General features: G+C 43.0%; 1 protein-coding gene across 1 annotated transcript; it reads right to left on the bottom strand.

The window, feature by feature from the left end:
• Window positions 1-13,309: 13,309 nt before the first annotated feature.
• LOC128873620 (uncharacterized) lies at window positions 13,310-19,774 on the bottom strand. Its single transcript, XM_054117318.1, has 7 exons — window positions 19,652-19,774; window positions 19,025-19,128; window positions 18,117-18,209; window positions 17,925-18,056; window positions 16,916-17,030; window positions 15,326-15,554; window positions 13,310-13,467 (listed from the first exon to the last, which is right to left on the bottom strand). Exons 1-7 carry the CDS (start codon window positions 19,772-19,774, stop codon window positions 13,310-13,312), a joined length of 954 nt encoding a protein of 317 aa, XP_053973293.1.
• Between the last annotated feature and the right edge of the window lie 2,987 nt (window positions 19,775-22,761).

Raw genomic sequence — 22,761 nt, 5'->3', positions numbered from 1 at the left:
TCGTGCCACATCGTAATAGGAGGCTGGCACGATAGAAGTCTTTGGAACGGTCTCCACGGCGAGAAAACCTGTCGTCTAATGGCTAAATTGTTAGCATAAATTTGATCAGTATGCGAGACCGTTAGTGTATCATAATTCCGAGGTTCCGAGAAAATTACACTCTTGCCCTTTTTCACGTTCCCTTTTTCGTCTCGCAAACGACCAGCTGTATCCGCGGTAACGATCAATTAAAAGCATTTTTAGCAGCCCCTTTTGGAATCGCTTTATTATCCGATCTCTGTGAACCGGATATACTCCCTCTCATCTCCGTCCCTTCACCCCGACCCGCGCTACGATGGCGTAAAGGGATCGAACCGAGGCATTATTCGCGGTTATTTTGCGCGTTTTATGGATCGCTCGAAAAGCTCCCGGTGCCGTTCCCCGAGGTTTATTGACCGTTTAATTTCGCGTATTGACAGTTGCTTTCGGATTCATTGAGAATTATGAGACCCCGTTTAACGTCGAGCTGGGATTACGTAAACGCGCCGTTCCGCCCGTTAACCCGGACCTTTCTCGAGCATCTTTCCGACAAAAATGGCGCGGCTTAAGTGGGTCTCTCGTGTCTCGGTTCGAAAACTGGGTTATCATCAGGATTTTCTTTTAAAGAAAATTCGACGAACGTTGCTTCCCTCGTCGAATATCTCCAGAAGACGTAGTATTTTGTATCGTAACACGGTTGAACGAACACTGTGCTTTTGTAGGAGAACCTCGATTATCGAGGAGAATTAGGGATAAACAGGTACAATAATCGAGGTACTGATCTCCACTTTAACTTTATTTATCGCTAGACTGTTCCCTCCGTTCGACGCCTCGAGGATCTCGTGCAAGCATATTATATTTATATTAAACATGAATATGTATCTGCGTTCTATATCGAAGCGTACGAACATTTTTAACTAGCGTTGTTATTCCAAGCAACAGAAAGTAATTCTCGTCCGCCTATTGTTCGTTTTCATATCTGTTAAATATCTTTATTCTTCTCCCGATCTGTATTGGACGACGAGTTGTTGAAAATAACGCAATTTATTATACGCGTAAGCGACGGAACAAGAAATCAATACGTGTCGCGTTTGTTTCCGTTTCATAAAAAAGTAAACTCGTGCATTGTGTACCTTCTATTCTAGTCGTTCCGAGGAAGACCGCAGTCCGAGTGATCGAAACGGTTAATTAAGCACGTTCTACTGTCCTGTTGCTTTCGCGTCCAGTGAACTATACAGTTTTGAACGTATCGAGGATACTTAATTTGGCCCGCCGACTAAAGTGGACCATCTCGATACATGGCTAAAATAACCGCAACATAATTTAACGCGTATGTTTCGAGGGTTGTTGTTACCTTTGTGTTACGAAGCAAAGTCTGATTTTGGATAGAAATGAATTTATAGGAGGGAACATGATCAGCGAGACGAGTGTACTTTTCTCGACGAATTCTACGAGATTTCTTTTTATTAGGTTATTATTCGGGCAAAGTATGTCGTAAAGGGTTGAACGGTCCAAGGGGAATTTCGTCGTTTAGGGGTTAACAACTCTTTGAGCTGCCGCGGTGGATGGATTGCAGCCGAAAACGTCCAAGAGGGAGAGAGCGAGAGTGACGTTCGCTCGTGGCACGAGGTCGCGGCAATCCGAGATAATGAATAATAATTTAATACAGGGTGCTTCAGTCTTCAGCGGGACCAATCACCGTGCTCGAAGTTTCAAGTGTCTGGGGTTCTTCAAGACTCGAGTATTTGCTGGAGCGTTCCTATGCGCCTGATTTATCGTGTTTTCCTCGGCAAAGGTTTCACCCTTTCCCTCCCTTCTGTGACTGTCGAACGCTAGATTTTCGACGCCATCGCGAGCCAATTGGTTGATTTAATACGTCCACGATTTTCGGACTATTTCCATTTCGTTTAATAAAATTTGTTTCCCGAATGCATCAAATCCACCATTTCCTAGGCAGATCTCCTCTGTTCGTATGCATTGATGATCGCGCGGAATGTTCGACGTTCGAGTCTGCGGTCCAGCTTAACCTAACGTTATTGCAATTTAAACGACAAAATCGACAATCATTATTTCGATGCTGCGGCCAGTGTCACGGTACATTAACGTTCGTAACGACGGGCATACGTTCCAAAAGTTACCAGATGCTCGATCATCGTTTTTGAATCCAAATATAAATACTCTGTTTCTGGAAATCGAGTTGTTTGCTACACCAACAAATAATCCATTTACTCAATCACAATAACGAGGACTATTGTTAGTAGCTTTGGCGGTGTAGATTATCGAAACAAATTTGTTGGTGCGCTGCTCGCTGTATAATAAACAACCGTTTTAACGGACGTCGCCGATTGTTTAGCTTTCGAAACGGTGGCTCGCTGGATCGAGTGAAAATTCTAGGCTCGATGCCCGCTTTCGCGAATTTGTTAAACGCGGCGAACGAGCTGAGGTTTATTAGGTGAAATCGACGGAACGTGTGGGAATCGGAGTTGGCGCGGCGTAAAATTAGATTTCCCGCTTCGCCCCGTTCTTTTCTCAAACGGTGGTCAAAAGTTTCGAACGTCGTACATAAAACTGTCGCCGAAGTCGTTTGCGACTCCGATCGAGCGAAAATTCGATTGCGGTGCAAATGTGACGAAGCGCTTCTCGAATATTAATCCATTGGATATTTGCTGCTAACATTGTCAACATTCGTGGTAGATACGCGTAAAACCGCGAGACTGGACTTCGTAGAAGCGACCGAGGTCACGGTTAATAATAACAACAACGCAATGACGAAGACAGTTGCGTAGATTAGCGCGCCCGAAATTGTATACAACAGGAAGGAAAAAGGAAAATGGATACAGTCAGTGTAATAAGTATTCAGGAGCCATTTATTTTAAATTGCTTTTCCTGTACGAATGCTTCTTACACTGACTGTATATAGAAGAGTACTTAGAAGTGTGTTAACTATTCTGTTACTAATTTAGAGTACGATCTAATAAGGGTGAAATAGTATAAATACGGATAACAAGATAACAGGACGAATAGCGTCTTTAGTGCGACGCAATCGAATGCAAGGAGAAGGGAAAAAATAAAATGAATGTATAGAAGATTGCTTCAAACTGTGCTAACTATACTGTTATTAATTTAGGGTACAATTTAATAAGGGTGAAATCAGATGAAAAATAGCGAACACGAGAAGGGCAAACAGAAACATAATAGGACTACTAGAGAAGTCCTGTTATAAATACAAGTAGAGATGAATCGAACAGAATCTGGATCGTTCCCTGATATCTTTCCTACGTAAATAGTATCGCGTTTCGTATCACGTATAGCGCAAACGTTTGGCAAAATTTTTTCCTCCAGTCAATAAACGACGTTCCTCCTTAGTAGAACGTTCATTAACCCCTTCATTGCGGAGGGTGCCATATGGCGCAATTTTAGAATGGTAAACTACCCTGGAACGCTCCACATGGCGCGTGTTTTATTTCCCTTTCATAATTATTTGCGAATCTCGCATCGAACAAATGAAGACTATTTAATTTGTATATGAAACATTTCGAATAAAACATTTATTAAGGATTAAATTCGAGTTGAAACAAATGATTATTAATTTCGGTTCTTTTTACAAGAGTCCAAGAGTTTGGATCAATTATCTCCTTTGAACGTTGTCTGCAATTACTTCGTTCAACTGCAATTTTCCACGAGCAATTTCACTTTCTGTGTTCTGCGTTCCCTTCAAGTTCCCTCTATTTTATTTTTCTATTCGCTTTGCTTCGTTGCTCCGTACTGTATTATTGCTACTGTTTGGAACGTTCTTTCTTATTATTACGTCGTTCATGTAAACTGTCTACGAGTGTTTCATAAAAATGTCCGATTAAATTCCTTTCTACGAGAAACGTTGATTTCGTTCGTTCGATTCCAGTTCCGTTTGTGGAATATTATGTATTTCCGTGAGTTTGCAGCAGTTTTGATCCGGTAGTTTATTACTATTTACATATTACACGCGATGGTATACACTTTATATCCTGTTCCTTGCAATTTCTCCAACCTCGTGGAGTTTTGTTTCGATTGTGACGATACAAGAGTTAATTGGCGCATCATCACTCGTATTCCGCGCAGTCAGGCGGAGTGATACACAAGATGAAAACGGTGCGCGCCAGCCGCTCTCTGATTGGTCGGTGCAGTTTCTGCCGAGGTTAGAAATAGGGGCCGCCACGGGGCCTCACGGAGACACGTGTGGGAACAGCGAGACGAGTATTTTGAACCTGCGAACGGATCCCACGCGATTTTATTTCGCCTCAAGATTAGAATAACAAATCCAGTTATATTATCAAATCGAGCATCGAGATACCAAGTGCCGTGAGTATATCGCCGATAGAACATTCCAAAAAATTATAAATACAAGTGCACGTATTACGAAAGAATTTCATCGTAGAGGGTCGCGCATGGAAACTAGGTAGATGACGCAATCGAATTATCGTCATGGATTTCTCCTCGGAATTGTGCGATAATCCAAAGGTTTGTATTTGATTTGCTTCTGTAATTGTTTTCTCGACAAAGAAAAGATCGCGCGGCCGAACGGTTTACATTCGCGAGATCCTTCGAGCCATAATTTTCCTTTGTACGCTTCGCAGGGGGAGCAGCGCAATATGGCGGGGGAATAGGGAAGCTCGTAATCGTGGAGGGAAACACTAAAGAGATAAAGAATGGGTCCGTTTTGGATAGTTAATTTGCCAGGCGCTCTGCTGCCAAATACAGCTCCCCGAAGCTCTCGCAAGAAAAAGGTATTACACGTAGGACATGACAGCAAAGGTACGAGATGGGAGAGTCTACAAAGAACCGAGTTCGCCGTTGGAGCTGCCAGGAGAATGGCAAAGCCGCTCGATACGGAAAAGAAGTTCATCAGCAGCGAGAAGTTACGACCCTCCTAGATGGCTGTCCAGATCCTGCTACCTTAAAATTGGATGATCTTGGTAAAACTATATTTTATTCTGTCCGAACGCGTCACGCAGTCGTTACGCGGGAACGTTCAATTAACTCCTTGCATTATTATTCTCTCAGTCTGCTGTAGGCAAACTTTGATAGAGTTTTATTAATAGGGAAAGCGTTCTGAAATAATATCTATCTCTATATGAGTGACGTCATTAGTGCAAAGAGTTGAGCTTTAGTGTTCTTTAGGCAACTGTTATTTTTTCCCTTTGCATTCAGAGGCATCTCGTTGGAAAATGTGCAAAGAGGAATCTGCAATCTCAATACCAGTACCATATTTCAATTTGTTTTTCCGTGTCACTTGAATGGAAAATTTTAAAAAAAGGAAAAGGTGTCTTTTCAATGGGTCCTAGTGCAAAGGGTTGAAAAAATATACAAAATTTATGGTTTAAATTAAACGAGAAAGGAACACAAATGAAGAAAAATAATTGGACAATATTTACAAAAATGCACCGCGTGCGGGCAATTTTGAAAAACTAACAATAACCGTACGCAAACGTTTTGTTTTTAATGAACGTGTGCAATTCGTACCTGCCTAACGAAGCTTAATCAGAGTACGGTATATCGTATATGTATTTCCTTTACAGTTTGACGCGTTACAGCAATTTTTTCCGCTACGAATTGTTGATTTGATCGAATATCATACAAAAATAACAGTTTTCACGATTGACGGGAAATAGATGGAACCGCGTAAAAATGTCAAAAGTTCTAGATCTGAAACGAGAAAGATTTTAAGAGATAGATTTTAAAACGTGAATTTAGTTCGCATTGAATTTAACGATTTTTCCGTTCGAGTTAATATTGTTACAGACGATATTTACCTTGCGTGTACGTAAACTTTCGAGTCAGTCGATCCGTTCGCCTCCGAGATATTACATCAGCCAGCTCGGTAAAACATTGTTTCGAAAAAGAACGGCTTTAAAGTTTGACGTTCGGTATTAGAATGTACAGAGAAGTCGTTTCGCAAAGTCCCGAAACTTTTCCCGTTTTCTGAATTTCGTTACAATATTTTAGTTATATTTTCCGGACTCGAAACGTCGAGAATCGAGGAAAAAAAGAAATTATCCTTTTTACTCGAGATCCAGAGAGTATCATTAAACGGTTGCGGTGCTTTAATGTATCTCTCTAATGCAGTGACACTCAACCCTTTTAGTCTAAACGCCTACTTTGGCGGATACGCTTTTTAATTCGTCCCCATTAATTTTTAGAATGCTGGAATTGCATGGCAATCCCCAAAATATAATGCCTATTGTTACTGTACTTAGGTTTATCATTATTATACTTACATCTTAATTTTAGTAATCGTATTATTTTATTACATATTATAGTTTCAATTTAACATGGAACTAATAATAAAGCTACATGAAATTTACGGTTTAATGAGAACCCTGAGAACGATGATCGTTGCAAAGTTTAATGTTTAGTTCTAATTTCAAGATATATCATTTTTAGTCAATCTGTTCGCAAGTATTTAGACGATTTCTTAGCCTAACTCAGCTCTTTCGACTAAATATGACGTTCGAAACAGTATAATTAAAATTTCAGTTTATATACAATATTTATAAAAGTAGATAGCCAATCGTCCACTTTGAGAAACAATGCTCTAATCATTAGAGCGTAATGTATCACCGTCGTTTCTCAGAGGACAAGTACGAACAAAAATATTGACGTATCGACTTTCCACGGACGTTTATCATCGACAGTTCGTGTTCTCGATACTTTGATATGAAACAGGACGGGTGACGAGTAATACATAAAAGTGATCAGCCATCCGCTGTGAACAGAGATTAAAATTATTAAAGCAGTTAAGCTACCTTCAATAGTGGTTGAGCAGAAAATTCGCAAGGAAATGTTGATTTCCGAGTTTTAGTATTTTTTTTTTTTATTCCGCAATTAACCCTCGTTTGATGAGGCTACTTTAGAGGTAGTTGTACTAGGATTTACACTATAAACAAATCAATCTTTTAACCGTGCGAACGGATGTTCGCGTGTTTCGACCCAATTTTCAATGACGTTGGAAAGCATTTGAGATATTCAGCGTTGGTAAAATGTTTTTGTTTCCCCGGAACGGAAGGATAGCGTTTACAAACAAAAATATGGAGATTGCCCCGATACTTCGAAACGGGAAATGCTTTTCATCGGTTTGGAACACCACTCGATTCCTCGTCCGGTTAGTTTCCATTTCGCGAATTGTCTCTATTCACCGGGGTCACCGGCAACGGAAACGCAATTATTCCCGAAATAAAGGTGTTAAATTACTAAGGAGGTTTTCATTTCCATCGACCCGAGGTCTCGCAATAGCTGCTGAAAAGATCGATTCATTACGGTGGGAAACTACATTACGAGTTCAACTATTAAGTGGTCTCGGAGTATATTTAGATTCTATTAGAAATGTTAATTCTCTATAAATAATGAACTAAATAAATTACCAGATATACTTTGAAGCATACCTAGAACATTCTCAAAGTTAAACAAAAATTAAGAGACTCTTTCTCTGTAAGAAAAGAAATCACGAGCACTTAATATTTGGTTTCCTAATGTGGTGGTCCCTTTAATCATCGATTTTCACATTGGATTTTTTTGAGAACCAAAGAAAGCCTGAAAAAATTTCGATGAATTTTGACGAGTCCTCCCACTGGAGGGACACCCTGTATACCTAGATATTGTATCTAGAGAGTTGTTTTTGTAGACTTCTCGATACATCGTCCACGAGATATTTGTCCCGTTGACAATAAAGTCGGGGCCGTATAGATCAGAGTTATGTACGACTAAGAAACGAGCAACTTTTGGTAATTTACTTCGACGCCAGCTGGAGAAAGGGTTCTCGTAGCTTACGAGTGCCCTGGGCGAAGTTTTCTCCTTTATTACAGTTACGCTCGCAGTTACCGTTACCATCGCGTGCAACGTATGTACTGCATGGAGAAGGAAAGATCGGTTCTTGTAGAAACTGGGGATCGTGTCGGGCGCGAAGTTTTGGCCAGTCTTCCGAGCCCTATACCGACAGTAAAAATTACTCGCAGCTATCCATAGCAGAATTAGAATACGTTGTCGCGCTCTTCTTGACGAGGATCGGTCCTTGGGCTATCATTAAAGGAAAAATATAGATTGCAAGGGGGTACTTTTCTTTCTCGGGGTCAAAAAATATATATTTCTCTCTGTGGTATCGTTGCTTGAGGTATTTGTAATATCTCTACAAAATGATGTCAGAAACATTTCAAAATTGATAAAGTTAGAAACGTTCAAATCGCGAACAGGTCGCCTATGCCTCAGGCGTTTCTAAACTGGCACCAATTGGCACCAAACGCGTTAACATTCTAGGCCCCGTAACTCCAAAACAAATTGACCGAGACCGCCTCACAGCATTTTGCACCATACAACGGAACATGAATTCCGGCTGTTCGAAAATAAAAAGAGTTTCAATCTCAAAATCCTAAACCTCGCTCGATAAGGGCATCCCTTCGTAGACTCGCGCAATGAATTCGTTTCGCATTCTTCTAAGTTTCGCAATTTCCTGGAAAATGGGGAAATAGGAAGGGCGATTGTACGCAGCGTCAAAGCGTGGTGACCCTTTAACGAGGTCGCGGCAGCGACGGTCAGGGAACGTCTCTTCGTCCCAGAAACGCTACGTCGACATACATAATGCAGGAAGTCGGAGAATGTACGGCAGTCGGCGCGGCGTTCGTCATCACCGGCGAGATCTCGTAAAGCCCGCGTTTTCACGGGACCGTGGATCGAGCTGGAACAGCTCGTAGGTCAGGACAATGATCGTAGGTGGCCGCAAAATCCCGTTGATCTCCAAGGGTCGACCTTCGGGGCAGACGGTTCCAGGCGCGGGGAGGACGTTTTCCAATATCCAATAAAGGCGAAACCATCGACTTCGCCCGACGAATGTTTCGCTTGGATACGATTTAAACCGGCGTAGCTTGCAGAAACACCGAGACCCGTCGCGAATGTCCGACCCCTCCGACCATTATACGACAACTTAGAATTCGCATGAATAATGGTAGCGCTCCTCGACGTTTTAGAGAACGCCGTGGCAAAAGAGGCCGCGTTCTTGCTGTTCCAGAGACCGGTGGGGTGTTTTTACAATAGCGGATCAACACTCGGGCTCGTTGTATAGAATTTTGATACTAGGAAAAATTAAAAAGTAACTGTAGAAGAAAGCGTGAGCGTGTCGCGTTGCACTAGGATTTAGCCTTTTGTAGAACGTGTGCCAATATTATTTGACTCTTTGCAGTTCAAATTTTCTGACTTCGGCACATTTTTGTCGAAGAGTTTTCGAGCTTCGCTCGACGTAGGAACGCAAAGCGTTAACTCCTTGCGTTGAACTACAGTAGAGACTCCCGTATTCGAACTAACAGGGAGACAAAAGTGGCCGGATAATGGAATTCTCGGATAATAGAACAATTACGTTCTTTCGCATCAAATATCATTTATTCAAGTAGTAATGAACAAAATTGAGTTTCTTTCAACATCTAAGGGTCCCGTATCTTTTTTCAGCCGCTAAGTCACATAAAAATTTGTATCGTAAGTCGCTGCGTAGATTTACGTACTCGTTGTGCCTCAAACCGCAGAAGTCCTTTTTCAAATTACTCAAATTTTTCGATGTGAGAAGGTACGTTGTGAGAATAGAACGACCGTATATTAGGGGATTCGGATAATCGGAGTATGGGTACGCTAGTCTCTACTGTATCCTGAACGTAACCATAGCACAAACTCGTTCAATAATCCTCCACTTTTCTATTCGACATCCTACCTAAATAAAAGTCTATAAAAAGAGCCATTCCTACCCTAAAGTTAAAGTGTTTTTTGCCAATGTCGAGTCAACAACGCTGTAGGTAAACACTGGGATTAAGAATCTTCTAAATGGGCTCCAGGGTACGTAAATTGTTAATATTCGGTTAATTCCGGGCCGGGCTCATTAACGAGTAGCTCGATTCTAATTAGAGGACAGCGTGGAACGCGGTAATTGCTTTCGGGTACCGTGCACATATTCATTTGTCTAGGGTCGTCCGTCCGTTTCCGCAACGTCTTTAATTTTCGCGATGTCAAGTTGGAATTCTGGTGCTCTGTGCAGCGTGAGCGAGGAAGAGAGACGGGAAACGTCGGGATCCTGGAATAAGGAGAAGGACAGAGGGAATAGGTCCGAATGGTTCGATTCGACAGCTAGGCAGAAGAGCGTTCGAACGTGGACGGAACTGTAAGAGGATTCCATGGGTCTCCGATCCTTTGCATTTACATTCCATTCGTCACGCATTGCCTGGTGTATTCGTAAAGGGTTTCTTCGGTTACAACCTCGATATCGGTCTTCTCTCGCATACGCGCGATAATAGCTTTCTATTGCGCCGAAGTTGTGTATCGAGCAAAAAAAAGTAATATGCGTTCGTTGTAAAAGCGGTGGGAGTACGAGAGACGCGAGAGGTTTTGAGTTACAGTTAGCGATGGAGGCGCGGGCAAAGTCTTTGATGCAACTATGCACCCACGCTTTCGGTTTGGAAGCCATCGATCCTCGTTAGAACCCTGTGAACGTATTTATAGAAGTTTGCTACTAAAACAGGAGTAATTGGAGTAAAAACGTGCGCAGTTACACAAAGAGTCTTGATGATTTGTCGCTGAATGCGGTTTTCGCTAAAGGGAGGTAAATTTGAACAGAAAAAACAGGCACGTGGCCGAGAGGCACGGATTTCCCGGTGTTTGAACGGGGGTTGGTTAGGAATTCAGTGGTTCCACTTCGATTTGAATTTCTGGTATGTTCCCTGCGGTGCTTCCAATCGAATTGGAGGAGAACCAGGCAGAAGCGGATACGATTTTAGACGTTTGCCGTGACCGGATACGCCTACGACTTTCGACAAAGCTCCGTGATCCTCTCTCTTGAATGGCGTCGTTGATTTCGCGCGAAACGGACCCGTCCCGATGCTTTTTATTCGGTAAAGAGATATAAGAAATAGTTCTTCGATTTCGAAAGAACGCGGATAACTCGGTAGAACTAAACGATGAAGTATAGGGGACTCTATTGAACTCAGTTTATTATTAAGTTCGGAGCAGTAGAAATTTTTAGATTTTTGATTCTCAAATTGGGTACTTCGGACTTTTAAATCTACTTTGGATTCTTTAGATTGGTGGAGGTAGTTTGATATGTGGTTCGGTAGCTAAGACCTGGTTTTTTAAAAAAAAAATGTTTAGAAATCACTGGGAATCTAAAATTTTTTATAAGTATTTGAGAATCTACTTCAAACTCTTTAGATCGAGGGAGGTGGTTTTTTTGGTGCTAGGGTAGCTGAGTTAGGTTTTGGTTAAGACTTAATCTTACCACAGAATGCAGAGTTTTCGAAGGAACGGGGGACGGTATCTCCTCTTTTCGTCTAACGAAGGAAAGAAGCGGACGCGAAAATCGAAGAAATTTGCCTGATTGGGGTAACAATGGCCCCAGGTAACAAGAACGAGGAAAAATTGTTTCCAACAATGGTCGAGATTTTCCCTGGAGCTAAAGCTTTTCGGTCTTCTATTTACAAAATCGTTCCCGCGAGTGGAAACGATCGCCGGCTCGGTCGATGAGGCGAGCTCGGAACACTTTTCTATCGAATTTCTATCGAATTTCTATCGAACTCAGGTACGTCCGCACGGAGTTACGTGACACGTATCGAACATCGTTGCTCCCGATGTACCGCGAGACATCGATCCGGTGTAAACACACTGTTCGTCGATATATAGAATCACCATTGTGTTCTTTTCCTCTGTCACCTCTGACGCTTTTTACGCCCGCTCGTTTCCCATTAGTCCGAGAAAACTCTCCTGTCTCGTCCACGGTGCTCTCCCCCCCCCCCCCCAGTCCTTTTAATTCTGTCTTTATAGTTTCTCCAACAAACAGAGGCGATTGCGTCGCGGTGATTTTTAATAATTATGAAAAATAAACGAAAGAAAGAGGGCTGAACGATGAATATGGAGGAACCCAAGATTTCACCTCATTGCTTATTCGTTAGGGAAGGTTCGTTTAATTTTCTTTTTTTTTTTTACATAGGATTTAACTATTCTCGAGGTTCGTTAAAGATATTTTCAACAAATTTTAAAGAAAATCTTAGGAAAATAAACAACTTTTAAGATATTGTTTTTCCCACGAGTATTGATAACGCTCAGCTTTTAGTTCATTGCTTCGAGCACTCATTTTCGTTCCTCTTGCCCGCTGAATTTTGTTAATTTTTCCAGATTAACATAATGTTTAATGAACCCGTTTACCAGAGTGCATCCAAGTACGCGGTCAAAGCGTGTACATAATTGAGCAGATACTTCAAACGGAATGTATTTTGATTTTAAACTGGATTCATATCTCGCAGTCAATTACCTATGGTATCGTAAATGAATGTTATTTAATGATTCGTATCGGTAAAATAATTTCTCTCCTCGGTTACATTTTTAATTATTTTCTTCAAAATCAATAGTAAACGTATCGAAGTCCTCGATAGTAGTTGGAACAAAATTGAGAGGAATTCATCACCATCGACCCCATACATAACAGCATCGTAATTTATTTACGATATTGATCCCACCGAATGATTGCACAGAGAATTTTCCTTTGGCGCGACGCGGACACATAATATATATCGTACATCAAATTCTAATTTTCGTCCAACCATCAAGGGATGGCAAGCCTGTTCATGTGTTCTATTTGCTATTCGAAATTTCCATCTAGATAGGAATTTCGCTGGTTTCTGTAAATTTCCGAAACACAGAGGCATCTTACTCGCGTCCCTCTACGTAACAAGCAGAGCAAACCAACCGTATCGCGAAACTTTTTGCATGCGGCGACACAATAGTCGAGCCAGTTCAGCGTGTCGACTCGATTCGCAACCGAGTTTATTTCTATCTCGTTAGCGCGCGACATCGTGCAACGGAAATCATGGGATACGAGTTTCCCATGTAAATTCAATGTCTCCGGGTTAATTACTGGGTGATTAAGAGACTCACGCCAGTTAGACGTCCCGTGGAATTTTGGTAATGGAGTTTAGGGTGTTGGGAAAGAGTTGGCTTGATTAGTCGTTTAGGAGCTGCGCGGATTCATTGGTTGCGAGGGTGGGATGGTGATTGAGGAGCAATCAAAGAGTCAGTGTCGAAGCATTAGAGTCGAAGCGTCAGAGTCAGAAGGATACAGAATCCAAGCCATAGAACTCGATATACCATTTGAAAAAATATAGCCAAACAACGGGTGTAATAATGAAATCTTTCATTCGGTACAAGAAACAGTACATACACACGACAAGGTACGGACAGGACATGTCACACAGGACTGAGCACAAGTAGACGTCTGTTCTGGAACGAGATGTGCAACTCATCTGTACCTCTTCGGCTTTGCCAAAAATTTGAGTCGCCTGGAACATTTGGCCTTGAGTGCTTTTGGCGAGACCTTGAACGCGTCTTCTCTAAGGTCCGTTTCCATCCCTGCTGGTCGTTGCGCCGGCGTGGCTAGGAGCACTATCCTTGGGGAAGCTGTGAAATTAAAGACCATGCATCCTGTCGCTTTAATGGCCGTTCTTAGAGTGGACAAATGGCTCGAAGGAGAATTAATTCGCAAAAGGGTGGCTAGCGAGTGGAGGAACAGGTCGTTTGGTCGGACGCACCGGATAGACCGGACGGGTATTTGGTTAACGCAAAGGGTTAGGTGTGCAAACTTATCACATGGGCGCGCGGTTTCCTGCTAATGAGGAAATTTCGAAGGAAATTTACATTCGCCACTCGGCCAGGATCCGAACGAAAAATCCTCTACCTTGAACGAGACGTTGCCTCTCTCTACTCGGTGGGTCGGGAGTTCATTCGTGGCCGAGAATGTTTGACCGATCTCGCTGCAAACTGCACCTTGGAAAATACTCGATTAAGGAATTTCTTTAACCGCTTCCATTTGACCGCCGCCGAGCTATTCTCGGCACCGCTACAAAACGCACAGTAATCTCACGTCACGATTCAAATATTTAAAGGCAGTTACGAAAAGCGAGTAATGAATATTCCCTGCATATTTGACATTCCCCTTGCAGTTTTACTTATTATTTTACCATCGTTGGAAGCACGGGGCTGCTGGTTATTTATTAATTAGACCGCGGAAGTTTATGCATTCGTGATAACTAGAAACACGTGTACAACGTGCAAGGTTGTGTAAAGTTACACAAATTATGAATTCGCATGAGCATATGCAGGTTATTAATAACGAATTCAATTTTGAAACGAGAGATACTAGTTTTTCGGAATGAACACGGGGCGCGTTTCTCTTTGGATGCTTTCACCGATGCGCAGGCGAATTAAGGGAATCATTTATCGAACATTTCCGAAACTGTAGTTAGCGAGGGATGCAGTCAATCATTTTTGACGCGCCACGAACGGATTCCGGCCCACCCGGTGGCCGTCGAAAACGACTGGTTTTCGTTCAGCCGCTTAATCGTGGAAACATCGTTTTAATTACTGCTCGCCGCTTCACGGTTTGCCGAGCTGCACGAAACCGAAATAGAAGAGAAATTAAAGCGATTTCCACGGGGCTAGGCTCGTTCGGTACCCTCCGAAACTTTCCTCGGCTTCCGGCGAGTGATTCCGTTTGCGTCGAGACCTTGCGCCGAGCCAGTGAATTTTTAACTCGCTTTTTCCCGTGTTGCAAGTTTCTTAAGTTCGCGCGATGACCGTGGTTCGAAAATTCAAGTAGAAAATTGGCGCTCCCCGATTTATTTTCCGACGAGATTTACATTGAAAACTTTTAACTGGGTTCTCCTTTCGAGTCTAAAATTTAGGAGGCGCGTCTCGTTTGGCGGGATTAGTGCAACCATTGCGATCTCTGATCGACCAGAGTTGGGGAAAGGGTAATGGTATTTAGGAGTCCATGAACTTAAGGGATGATAGGATTCAGGGCTAGATACATCTTACAAGGAAAGCTTTTTAGGTGTCCGTCTCCGATTGTTTTGATTTTTGGATATGTTTTAAAGGACTAGATATTATCACTGGTTAGGTGATACTAGGAAACTCATAATACTGTCCCAGTAGTTCCCGAACCCAAGGGACGATAGGTTTTAGGGTTCGATACTTTTTAGTTTTACGATACGCTATTCTATGTTCACGAGAGCTAACTACTATCACCGATTGAGTTACTCTTGGAAACGCATAACGCTGGTCCAATAATTCTCGAACCTAGCAAAGCCATGGACTCTAAGTTAGAGTCTGTAACTCCTTGGTCTACGACAACGTCCGACATAAGAAGCACGTGACAAACACACGGGGGTGGAAACACACAAACGACTGTGCACCTCCCTATAACGATACACCGAGGGGTTAAGGCCTACTACCTTCCACTACCAAAAATTCACATTACCTATCGCCTTCAACGCGGCTCGTCTCACCGCCCCAGGGATTTTAGGAGGTATAATCACAGGCGGGGTCTTGGGGTACGCGATGCTCTCGATGCGCTTGCTGATAATGTAAGTGAGAGCGCTTTGGGGCACCTCGAACGGATCCCTGACTTCTGGCATCTCCCTGACCAACGGCGTCGCCAACTCTTCGATCCTCCGCATGTTCGCCGGCCTCCATTTCCTTTTTCTGGCCTGCAATTCACCGGCCGTGTATCGATCTCCGTGGACGAAACCAACCTTTGTTACCGTGTCTTTTTCTATTCCGTCCCGCTATGACGAGCGCTCCACGGGCTCGCGAGGAACGCTTGTTTTTCTCGTCTACGCTTTCACGACCCCGTTACGTTTTCATCGACGTACCGAGGGAATCCGGTTCGGAACCGGCGGATACCGTGTCCGGACGATCCCGTCGGGGTCGATCGAGAATCATCGGAGTTTCCGTTTTCGCGTGGCTAGACCGGTCGGGGGCTAATAACTTAGGGCTCGCGCGCTTTGTCCCTCGCCTGCTCGCTCCGATTTTCGAGGCTTTCACGGAATTTCGAAAGTAAGAAGAAAGAGGAGAGTACGAGGTGGAAGAGGGTAGTGGAACAGGTGATCGCGAAAGTACGCGTATTGCACAATTTTAAGGGTGGGGTTATCAATTTCATGGAAACCATTCTGGTTTCGTTTTTCGCTTTTAAATATAATGAAACGGAAGCGAGTGAATGTGGGATACATTTTGCGTTTGATTACATTAGTTGGTCAGCCAGGGCCAGGCTTTGTGTTTGATTACGCTATTCGCTGAGCTACTTGTGTTAGGGTTTGATTGCATTGGTCGCTGAGCTATGAGATTAGTTTTGCGTCAATAATAAATTAGTTCTGTCTAATTCTAGTATGTCGGTTTTCAACCACTGTCGTTCAATCTATGATTGAGGATCTGTAAGTTTTTGTTACGGGAGACTTCGATTGTATAGATGTTTCCTTAAGTGGGTTCTTTTGGGGGTCGCTTTTTTATTGTACCATTGGAGCAGACGATAAACTGCATGTTATTCAGTTTTCTAGCCCTCAGGGGCTGTAGCGGTATTTGTAGCTACAGTGCGGGCTTAGCAACCCCGAGGTACCCGAGTTAGAGGGGGCCAGCGGGCCCCAATAGATGAGAAGTAAGAGATACTGCGAACAGTATTAAAACAATGCAGAAGTCATGTAAGTTACGTACTTTAAATGAATGAATGAATGAATGAATGAATTCAGTTTTGTATCTCGAAAAAGTTCAAAAAAAGCTTTGTGTCCTCGACCAGGATGCTTTTACGAGTCCCTGTACATTTTCCACCCCAACCCTCCGTCATCCACCTTGGTCCACTCTTCCCAATTTTTATTACCGTTAATAATCGTTCGAAAAATCCAGAAAAATTCAGGGTGTCCCTCCGAGACCTATACTTTATAATATCGTGCCCAATAGTCTTCAAAGTTAAATGCCGAGTATCCAATCCTTAATATCGAAATGTACGGGGGAGTTTCACGTTCCCTCTGAAAGGCCTCGAACGGTTGATTAAATATGTAGATGAGCAACTCCGTACCGGAAACGTCGGTCGGGGCGGCACTTTCGGGGCAGCGAGCTTTTTCAAGAACGCCATGTGTTGATCCCAGTCCTCCGGTTTCACCGCTCTCCGTAACTTCGCCATTATCCTCTGCCTGGAACGAGACGCCTCGTGGAAACGACGAGTCGAATGGGAGCGAGATGGAAATTTCAAACGGAATACGCGAATCGAATGTAGGTTATGGCACGAACAACGAGAACAATTTCTTTTCTTTTTAATCGTTTCGACGAACGGGCTTGGGAATATCGCGCGAATGAAAGATGGTAGAATTCGGGCGGTAGGGAAAGCCGAGCAGAGCGGCATGCGCTCCCGCTTGTTTGGCGAATTTCGAGATACCCTTGGGCGCTATTAATAATTACATTCTGGGTGCTTGTGTCTGCTAACTGTTCGCGAGTTGTGTACAAAGTTTAACAGTAACGTTGGCTACCGACGAAAATCGCCAGGGAAAGTAGAAAGTCAATATTCCGTTTTCCTTGAACGCCGCAAAATCTGCGCGATTTAGAAAAGCACGGTAACCACGATCGTTTTCGAAAAAACTTGCTTCGATGGGAGCGGAGAGTCGGGCTGCGTTGCTCGATGCAAGGAGCAAGTCGACGCTTGGGTTTGTCCGTTTCAAATTTTCGACTTGTGAGTTCCCCTCTTCCCACCTTTTTTCTTTTGTACGCAGTCTTTAGATACTATCGACTCGTTTTATTTATAAATTTTCGTCACGGAGTCGCTCGTGTATCGCCGACTCTGAGCGTAAAGTAAAGCGAAGCAAGAGAAAGAGAACTGTCTCTTTGCGATATCCAAATCCGACTTTACGAGATCGCATTTCCGAGGCGTTCGAAGGACAATCCGATTACGTTCGTTCTCCGCGACCAGTTTTCTCGATTCCCATCGGAAGATCGACTTCCTTCCCGCCCTGCCCCCTTCGAGAGATCGATCCCGCTCCCGCCGAACCTTTCGCGACAGTACACGGGGACAAAAGTCGTCGCCGTCTACTCACTTTTGCCTCATTTCTCGCTGGATTCTGACGTTGCAGAAGTACCGATACTTCCGGTACCGAGAGTTCTGAACCTTCGAGAGCAACTCGGCGATGTTGGGGCTGGTCTGGTACCTCATGTTCGCCAGCAGATGCCTGATCGAGGAACGAGCGTTTCGTTAATTGGCTCGATCGGTCCGGGGGATAGAAAATCACCTCTTTTTTGGCAGGGCCAAGTCGATGATGCGTTTGCTAATCGTGGCCTCGAGCGTTTTCGGGTGGATTCGCGGGTAAGGTGGTGGCGCCAGACTGTGGGAAATCGAAATCAGTTTGTGTAGGATATTGTTACATCATTCCTAGTATAGAAAGGATTGCTGAGGTTTTCTTGATACATAGGAACTATTGGAAATGGAATATCGAGGAAGTTACGTCTGTAACGCACAACATTTTTGAAAGAACTAAACCGACTGAAAAGAAAAATCCAGTCGCAGGGACCCGACCAAGATTAGTCGACAAAGGATCATTCGTTAACGCACGTGTTCATTCGTGCAAAGGATGTTTATACACAGTGGGTGTAGAATGTAATCGTACACCGATTAATTTCCCAAATAACTTTTGCGTGAAATTGTAGTTTCTTAACTTCTTTTTTTGTAATCAATGATATGTTACATATTCTCGGAAGTCTCTAAGATAGATATAGTCCAAACAACATTTACTACATAATATAATTTGTGAAATTAATAAAAAAATGCGAAAAGTTGGTAAAAGTATAGAAGCAATGAGTATTTGTACGATTCTTATGACGAACCATTTACAGTAGAGTTTGTAACGTAAACACGTTAGTTTATTGCTCCGTACGAATTAGAAAACATCAAATTTTCAGTAATACAGTAGCCTCAACCTTAGATGCGGAGAAAAGATCTGACATAATAGGGAAGGAATAATATGAGAATAATATGAGCACAGAGAGAATCAAGTTATTGAACGCGTACACTGACGGTCGAGATCGTTTCCGTTGTATCCGTACGGGATAATATTAAATTGTTTCGGACAGTTTCGGTAGCGTAACGAACCTCTTTGTTTTCAGCAACGTAACAATATCGGATGAATACTTAATTACTCACGCCGGATCGTATTTCTTGTTAACGTGCTTCGGTCGCGCCATGACTCTGATACGCTTCGAGGCGCGCGCTTTTAGAGCCGCCCGTCGAATGGAGAATGGATTTATCTGGAATATTATTCGATGGAATATTAATATGTCATATTCTCGTGGAATCAGTTATAATCTGCCAGCGATTCGGGGAAGTAATAGAACTATTACGGACCGCGTAACGATGATAGACATTCATGATAAAATATAAATATCTCGCAACGAATATTAACCGGGCCAGCATTTCTCAAATAGAGATCCACCGATGGATGGTGCAATATTTTTCGGTGTAAATTTACGTTCAGTGTATTACGAATCTTATAATTAAAGATACCTTCTGATAGGGATTTTTTGAACACGGTTCTTACAATAGAATACGATAATAAAGTTAAATTAAAAAAGATAGACTCACTTTGAGTTTAATATGATAAATGCATTAAAAATGTAGGTTTTAATTGCATGAGAAAGGTTCGAGAAGCCCTTGCCTGCGCGATAATACTCCATTCGATGGAACATCGACGAGTTTCGCGAAGAGTATCGTTTTCTCCCTTTCCGGTTCGAGGTGCAAAGCAAACCCTGCGGAACGCGATAGTGTGCTCACCAGAACGTTCATGTTCATCCTTTGAGTCCTCCTCCAGTTAGGCCGCGCGAGCAGAGAGATGTATTGTTTGTGGGACAAATGCGCCATGGCGTATTTGATCCTTTCGGCCAGCTTGTTTGCCATTTTTCACCGACACGCGAGCGTCCGCAGTTTTTGCTATCAATTTCCTCGCTCGAACACGCGTCTGGCCTCGATTCCGATCTCTTTTTTTCGGTCGTCTCACTCGGATCCTTGCACTCCGATCTTTATTTATCCGGACGCTCGACTCCCAGCGGCGCGTTGCAGGTTGTTTAATTAAACTCGCGTTTAATTAATTCGACGATACGCTGCCGATGGCGTGAGTGAGCGCGTTTAAGAACGAGGAAGAAGAAAAAGGGGACGACGAGACTTGAGAAATTGGGCCAACGACGTAATTTGTCAACGCGAAGACTTCTGTGTCTAACCCTTAATTTGGATTTTGCGATGCTGATCCGTGGAGCGCGTTCGAAATCGACTGTGACGGTGTCGCGAAGCGTGGAACAAATGAAACACGCCGACCGAATCTGGCTCCGTTCGGGGCGAACGCCGCCAATATCATCAACGATTGGATCCACGAAAAGAAACACAACCGCGGCATTGTATGTATGTCGAATCGCGATTCACCGGTGAAAATTACACCGCGCACGATGTCATTTCGGCTGATGCGCGAAACCGTGCAACGGGGACAGAGACTTTTCAATTAATAGCGCTGACACCGGCATAAATACACCGCATCCCCTGAGCGTATGACAGCCGCCTATTATTCAAAGCGTAAACAGCTTTATCGGATCGCATTTAATAAAATTCAACTCAAGAATCGGATGGAAATATACATGTTATTTACAAACGAGCAAACGCGGGAATTTCGTTTGTTCGATTGAACATTCGCGGTTTAATGAAAATCCGCTCGTTCGCGGAGAAATGTCGAGGTTTTGTAGATATAGATAGAAGAATTCTCTTGTTCATTTTTATAAATTACTAGCTGTGCGGTTTCACCCGCGTGGAATACTATTCTTATTCTATACTAAAAATGTACCTAATGCTTTCGAATAAAAACGTTCCTTACTAAATTGTCTTTATAATTAAAGAGCAGGAAATCAATTATAAAGGAAATTGAAAGGAATTGCAATCATCTTTTCACCGCTTCACGGGTTGAATTTTATTAAATGCCGAAATGGGTGTTTGATTAATTATATCGAAGAGCATTAAGACCAACTTTCGAAGAAATCCGACCACATATAGATTTTTATTTTAAACGATGTAAGATGTAGCATCGTTGAGACATATTTCTTAAAAACCTTCCACGAGGTTCACTTTTATTCATATATATTCCACTTTGTACAATGCAAAGAAAAATCGAACAAAAGCAAATTAAACTCTGTTGTGCTTCACACCAAATGCTTTGAAAAACTAATGTCAAACTTATCAGCCACGTGCTCGTATCTCGGTGTATTCTGTATCGTCTATAAATCCGAACGCAACAAGAAAATTTGTCCTTCGATTTAAAATTAGTTCCTTACAAAAGAAGGGAAATTGATCTGCCGATGAAAACGATCACGAACGCCATCGTATTTCGCGCGAGGCGGAAGTAGAACCGCGACCGCAAGAAAGACGTAATTTCGTGGCCGATTCGGACTCTCGCGGACGAAATCTCCACCGATGAAGATCTCTTGAGGGACATCCGGCTGGTTTTATTCGCTTTAATCCATTCGTCTACGAACACGGCCCACTCGCCGGATCCTCTCTACTTTTCCTCTTTTTCGTCTCTTACCTTCGTTCCCCTACCCTCGCCAACGGTGTTGGCCACCCTTTTCCGTTTCTCTCTTCTCTACCCTAGTGCGTTCCCGTGCTCCGTCAACCCCGCATGGGAAATCTCAAATACGAGTCTGTTTACCTGGCACTTGAAATCCCAGTGGATATCGATGATAAGATTTTACTCCGACTTCGTCCCGCCACCTCATCAACCGCTTCTTCGCCTCTCCAGCCACTGACGTCTGATAACTACCCCTGCGGATTTAATGGCTACGCGATACACGCGATGGAGCTCGAGATACGTGCGTTATATTCGACGCTGAGTTACGCCCGCGGGTGCCGCGTATCGCGCCAGTCTTCCGACGGTACCAACACCGCAACTCCACCGCAACCATGAAAATGTGAATCGTTTCTATACTAGTTTTCCCAAAGAACGCGCGAAAGAGAGATAAAGGGACTTGGACTCGAAGAGGGTGGAGGTCGGGGCTAATTATTTTCGAGCGGGATAAATAATTTGGCATTAGACAGTAGCCAGTGAAGTTTCGAGGTTTGCCATAATCCTTCCAGTATAAGGTATCTCGGCTTTTAATTCAAGTCCATTATTCGGTCTATCTTTAAAGGAATGTGAAAGCAATTCAGAAGAGATTGGGTCCTTTTTAGGTAAAGATCTAGAGCAGAGGTTCCCAAACTTATTAGGCTCCCTCAGTATACAGGTTATTTCCGGCGGCTCCTTTAATACCAATCAATATGAGACTAATCTGAAATATGTTAGACAGACTGCATTTTGTGCCACCAGCTAACTAAATATAAGTGGTGCTATTTCATAAGACTTAATTTCTTTATTATTAAACTTTACCAATATTTATTTTTCTTTCTCTTACGTTTTATCTATTTGCAAAATATATCGCAAAAAAAATGTGTCTAGAGTATTAAATAAACAATTATTTTTATCTCCATGATCGATTCTCTCGTCGTATTATCGCGTTTGTAAAAACGTTCTCGCATAAATAATCGGCCGTACCTCTCGCCGAGGGCACGGAGGGAAATAACCCGCGGCTTCCTGTAGCCGAGAAACGTCGGCCGAAGTCTCGAATATTTCTTCGTGGTCGACACCGTCTCGACTCGCTTCTGCGGCGTAATTTTTAATATCCGCTGGCTGGGCGCGTACATACGTTTCTATTATCTCGTTGTTCGATAATTTACGCGAGCCTCCTCCCGACCCGGAGGAATTCGGGGTGGGAAACGTCGGGGGCGCGAGGTGTGAATTGGAGAACTGAAATATATCTGCCATGTTCAGAGAAATATAAGGAACATAAGGAACGTACAATAATAAAATTCTA

The sequence above is a fragment of the Hylaeus volcanicus genome, chromosome 3 (assembly GCF_026283585.1).
Source record: "Hylaeus volcanicus isolate JK05 chromosome 3, UHH_iyHylVolc1.0_haploid, whole genome shotgun sequence".
Lineage (NCBI taxonomy): Eukaryota > Metazoa > Arthropoda > Insecta > Hymenoptera > Colletidae > Hylaeus > Hylaeus volcanicus.
The sequence above is the reverse complement of the archived record's forward strand: the minus strand, read 5'-3'. Positions and strand labels throughout refer to the sequence as shown.